Genomic DNA, 5,637 nt, shown 5'->3' with positions numbered 1-5,637 from the left:
AGGTGATATGATAACAAAAGATATAATTTGTGAATGTTTCAAATAAAAAGAATAAACAACATACCATCAAAACAATTTCAAAAAGCATGAGAAGCTTAAATCAATATAAATCTATATATCTCATCCACATCAATACAAGAGGATGAGCTGAAGAAAACAAATGCATTGATATAGAACAATATTGGCATAGATTATTGAAGGCTATGAGAGCCCTAAGCCACCACTGCCGATTGGGAGAGACCCTTGTAAGATGGAGTGAACACTGGAAATTGGCATGGTTTTATTCACATACTTCAGTACTTCAATGGCTCATGTTTCTGTCGAGGCAGGCGCTGTTTCTGATGGTGCAGCTCACCCCTCATCCATCTCTCCTCATTCTTTGTGATTCTTCTGCACGTCTTCCTATAAATCCTCTAAAGAACAGAGATGTCAATAGGGTGGGGTGACTAGAGCTTTGTCCTTTAGGTGCCGAATCAGAGGGCACTACAGTACTCACATTCTTTCAGCAAAGAAACAACAGCACTTAACACTGTTAGCGACAATAATTCGTTACAATAGCAAATTTTGAGATGACAGGCTATGGTAAGCTCCTCCCTGACCCTGACTTTCTCCCTCCACCCCCTCAATGACTTCTGGGGCTTTTAATACCTATGGGGTACCAGCAGAGCATTTGAGCTGTCCTTTGTTCTTGCTACATGACTAGCCCACTTCCTTTTCTAATCATACATATCTGTCTCATATGTCTGCCTCATGAATATGGGCTTTATATGTGACCTTGTATTGAAGTGATTGATTTCCTAGCAACTAATGCCCAGCTCTGGAATTTCCCCAAGCAGAAGACAAGACCAGGAGTTTGGTATGCATTTCAATAGGAGCTTACTTTAAATGGAGAAATACAAAATGTAAATGCTTACTTCAAAGATCTGTGATTTTGTCAGTGTGGGTATTACCTTCCCTAACACAAATCCCACCACACCACACCACACCACCCCATCCCCACCCCCACCCCCCCACCCCCCCATCCCCACCCTCCACCCCCAACCCCCCCCACCCCACAGACTTAATTAGTTAGATGGCCTTTGTGAATTGCTATGGTAAGAAAAAAGTTATCAGCAGGTGGCCAAATCTCTGCTGATAGAGTATTTTTAAAGAAATATTTATTGAGTACTTTGTAAATAGTAGGTACTCAATAAATACTTGTTGCATGATTACAAGTTGCCCTTGGAAAATAGGCACACAGTCCGTAGCCAAGACTGTGCTTAAAGCTTTTCCAGTTTAATAGGTAGGGCTTGCTGGTGATCTCCACTGGTAGACCCTTCAAAAACCCCAGGTTGGGTCTTCTCCGCATGATGAGGAAGCATCCAAGAGGATAATAGCAGATGATTCCAGTCTATGGGGTAAAATGTTGTGGTACTTCCTATGGAAGGAGGAAAGAGGAAGAGCTGGTCTTCATAGTAGACTGCTCCACTCTGCCTGTTTGCCATTTGAGAAAACTTCCAAATAACTTCTAGGTTATGGGTCTGTCTCACCAGGGATGGCCTCACCCCAGGAGAAGTGGGAGAAACAAACTGAAATTCCTTGGATGAAGGGGTATTTCCTTTATTTTCTAGTTCTTGAAGAGTCAGAAAGTCCATTTTGATTAGAAAGATTCTTCCTTTCCCAAGCCGTTAATTCTCATCCATGGAAGCCCAAGTTGTTCTGTTTGAACCATGTACATCTTCATTCCATTAGGGTCTCCACTTCCTTAAGAGAATTCCCTTTCCTGGAAGACATGCTATCTCTATTCTTGCGGAGCTGAGAAACTCTCAGCTTAAACAGGCGCCGGCATCTCTCTTGGAACTGGTTTCCAACAAAACAGTACAGAAAGGGATTGATGCAGCTGTTTGCAAAGCCCATGCAGATGCCAAAAGGCATGGCAGTGTCAATGGCTGAGATCACATCACAGTTAGTGATGACATGTAACCATGCCAGTGTATCCAAGAAAGTTAAAACATGGAAGGGGAGCCAGCAGACAACAAACGCCAGGACAACTGCAGCTGCCATCTTCAGTACCCTGTCTCTCATGAGCTGGTTCTTCCCAAACCCACTGGCCTTCATTAAGTGCTTTCGGATGCCCGCATAGCACGTGGCTATGAACACCAACGGGATCACAAAACCAAGGGCGTTCTTCATGAAGGCCATCCCTGCTGACCACTGTGAATACTTCTCAGGAGGGAAGGCCATGATACACGCATTCACTCCCAAGTGGTCAATGGGCTTGATATCTCGGAAATAAAATGTTGGCAGCGAGGACACACAGGCCAGTCCCCACACAAGGGGCACAATAAAGGACATCTGCCACGGGGTTCTTCTCTGGGACTGGAAGGGGTAGACGACAGCTTGGTACCTATCTATACTCATGCAGGTGATAAAAAAAACACTAGCATACATGTTCAGACACAGGAGGGCACTGGAGATTTTGCACATCACTGAACCAAAGAACCAGTTGTAGCCATAAGAATAATAAGTGGCCCAGAGTGGCAGAGTGGCTAGAAACAGCAGGTCTGCCATGGCAAGGTTGAAGATGTAAATGCTAGCAACTTTTTTGGGGCCCCGGTGGCAGCAGAAGAGGGAAACCACCACACTGTTGCCAATTAAACCAAGGACAAAGATAATATAGTAGAGAGCGGGAATGAAGGCTAAGTGATACCCCGCGAGCTTCAGCGCACACTTAGCTGTCGATGCGTTATTGTTAGACGTGTTTATGGGTCCTATGTACGGATCGTTAACCATATTTTCACTTTTGATGGAAGATGAATAGCTGTTCTTTATATCAAATGGGGTCAGTGAAATATCAGCCTGAAATCTTTGTGAACTCAAGTCACTGGTCATACTCCTTTTCCTGAAAGTGACAAAACAAAAGCATTTAGGATGTTCAAATCTTAGAGCATATTTTTAATTTAAAGTTTCACCAAAAAATGTTTACTGCTTACCAAAAGGATAAGTGATTAAATATAATAAGCCTTAATTCTGCCTTGTGGGGAAAAATGGATTATTCCGGTAAACAATTAGGAATTGCATGAGAAAAATGGTTAAACTATTCATACCCTTTGACCTAACAGTCGCAATGCCGCATCTATACCTGGAAAATACCTCTGCCCCCAGAGAGGTGATGACAAAAAGGTCCATATTTACCCAAATATTTCTGTAGTAGCAGAAAACTGGAAAACAAAGTGGGTTTAAGCCCTGGCTTTAGTCAGACTTGAATAGGTCTTGAATTCCAACTGTGCCACATACCACCTGCATGATCCTGCTAATCACTTTACCTCTCTGCACATCAGTTTCCTCATCTGTCAAATGAGGAAGTTAGATGGGTAAACTTCTAGGATCCATTCCGTCTCTAAGCCCGTAATGCTATGATCCTATTAGCCTATGAAGTGTCCAACGATCAGAAAATGTCCATCATGTAATAAACAAGAGGCTTCAATAAATGGGGCAGCTGGCTGGCACAGTGGATGGTCTGGAGCCTGGAGTTAGGAAGACCCTTCTTCCTGAGTTCAAATCTGACCTCAGACACTTCCTAGCTGTGTGACCCTGGGCAAAGTCACTGCACCCTGTTGGCCTCAGTTTCCTCATCTGTCAAGTGAGCTGCAAAAGGAAATGGCAACCCACTCCAGTATCTTTGTTGAGCAGATCCCAAATGGAGTCACAAAGCGTCGGACACATCAGTAACCTTTTTTAAAAAAGAAAAGGATGGGATCGCATCTCAGCTCTGCCACTTACTGCCTTAGTTTCCTCATCTCAGGTCCCTTCCAGCCCTGTCTATAATGCTTCTCAAACACGGCAAAAGAGAAATTCATGAATTGAAAGTTCTAAAAGAAAATACCAAGAAGAAAGCATTTTCTTCTCTATCCTTTTCTTTTTCCTTCCTCTGCCCTATTCACCATCACCCCCATTCGCACCCACCCCCCACCACCACCATTCACATTTTCCACAGGCTTAAGGAAAAGGAGCTATTTAAGAAGATTAGCTGTGGAGGAAAGTGTACAAAGCAGAAACAGAAAGAAAGCCCAGAAAGAAGCAAAGTCCGTGTTTCAAAGAACCTGGGCCATACTTCTGCCTCTCCAGATAGTCTCTGCATACCACAGTGCCTGCCTGCTTTAACATGAGAAAAATCCCCTATTACAAGTTCCTATAGGCAAATAGTTTCCAAACCTTGAAAGAGGTCTTCATGTTAAATTCTAGCATTTTAGTTGGTCTTCTGTGGGGGGGCAGAACAAGAAAACAGGCAAAGCTGTTGTGTTGGGATCAGGTAGAAACAGGTCTCCTTGCCACTGAAAAAACATGATACAGCATCTCCCATTCTGACAATTTCAGGTTAATTGAGCCATCTTTAAAAAGCACTAATACCCAAGCCACACATTTTCATGATGGAAATATATCGCTATCTGTTGAATATGCTGCTGTTATTTTCAAATCATGAAAAAGCTAAAGGTGAATGAGTCCCAAGTATTCCTATGAGAAGTATAAAAAGCACCCAGAACATAGTTTGCGAGCTAAAAATACTGTCATCTGTCAGCCAAGATGTGTCTCAGAAACAAAGAAAGTAATTTGGGAGACAGTCCTCTCACTGCCCGGACCTAACCAAGGCATCTGAAAACAACTAAAAAAAGTACCACTTGAAGGTCGGCCAGCAGCTCGAGTTGAAAATGTAGTTAAATTATCATCAATCAGCTTCTCTAAGTCTCCACTCTTTACAGCTGCAGAACACCAAGTCGATCTTTCAGATATTTGTGGGATACTGTATTAATCTGGATAAAAAGTCAGTGCTTACCCTGAAATATTATCATAAGTTCACTTCATATTTCCCAAAGTCAATTACATATAAATATCTCAGACTTACCTAAAAATGTAGGCTGAAAAAATATTCCACGACTCTGCTTAGCCCTTCCTCTGGACTTCAGAACATAAGAGCTGCAGATCTCTGGTTTCCTTCTTAATATGTTCGGTTTGTCCACTGGGAGTCTTGAACCGACATAATTTGCTGGCTGACTTCTGAACACGTGCCAGCTTTCCAGAAATTTTTTTTTTTGGCAGTAAAACATCCATCTGAAATTCTGCCTGCCCTGAATCATGAGAGCTCATCCAAATCAATCTACACACCCCCACCCCCAAACAAAGCACAGTTTCCACAAGTCCACAAATAATCTTGAAGTCGATAGCTCAATTTAAGGAAGGAATATCCTATTTACTTCCATAATTGCCTCCTCCATTTTCCCTGATGTTTATACTCTAAAATGAGTTGGGCCAGGGAGGGGGAATTATGCAAACAGCCCCTGGTTCTGGGCTACCAACGCCCTTGGCAATTTGCATCCTTGAAATTCTCACTCATATCTGATATGATTGGACATTAGGATTGGATCCATTATTTGAGAAACATTAAAAAGATAATATCTAAAGTGCAACCTATGAGTATGCTCAAATTAATATCTTACTCTTCTATTGAGTAAACAGCCATCATGCTAAGCACTGGGGATACAAAGACAAAACACAGGAGCCAGCATGTTACATTGCAAAGGGGTAGGGGGAGTTCCAGGACCAGGATTCAAAATCCCATCATTGCCATTTCTTACCTCCCTGACCTTGGACATTTTACCT

General features: G+C 42.6%; 1 protein-coding gene across 1 annotated transcript; it reads right to left on the bottom strand.

The window, feature by feature from the left end:
- Positions 1-1,049: 1,049 nt before the first annotated feature.
- AGTR2 (angiotensin II receptor type 2) lies at positions 1,050-5,231 on the bottom strand. Its single transcript, XM_020963495.2, has 2 exons — positions 4,883-5,231; positions 1,050-2,881 (listed from the first exon to the last, which is right to left on the bottom strand). Exon 2 carries the CDS (start codon positions 2,869-2,871, stop codon positions 1,720-1,722), a length of 1,152 nt encoding a protein of 383 aa, XP_020819154.1. The 5' UTR covers positions 2,872-2,881; positions 4,883-5,231; the 3' UTR covers positions 1,050-1,719.
- Between the last annotated feature and the right edge of the window lie 406 nt (positions 5,232-5,637).

This window comes from Phascolarctos cinereus, unplaced genomic scaffold, assembly GCF_003287225.1.
Source record: "Phascolarctos cinereus isolate Bilbo 61053 unplaced genomic scaffold, phaCin_HiC Scaffold_8;HRSCAF=390, whole genome shotgun sequence".
NCBI classification, from domain to species: domain Eukaryota; kingdom Metazoa; phylum Chordata; class Mammalia; order Diprotodontia; family Phascolarctidae; genus Phascolarctos; species Phascolarctos cinereus.
Note: the sequence above shows the minus strand (reverse complement) of the source record. Positions and strands in the feature narration are given on the sequence as shown.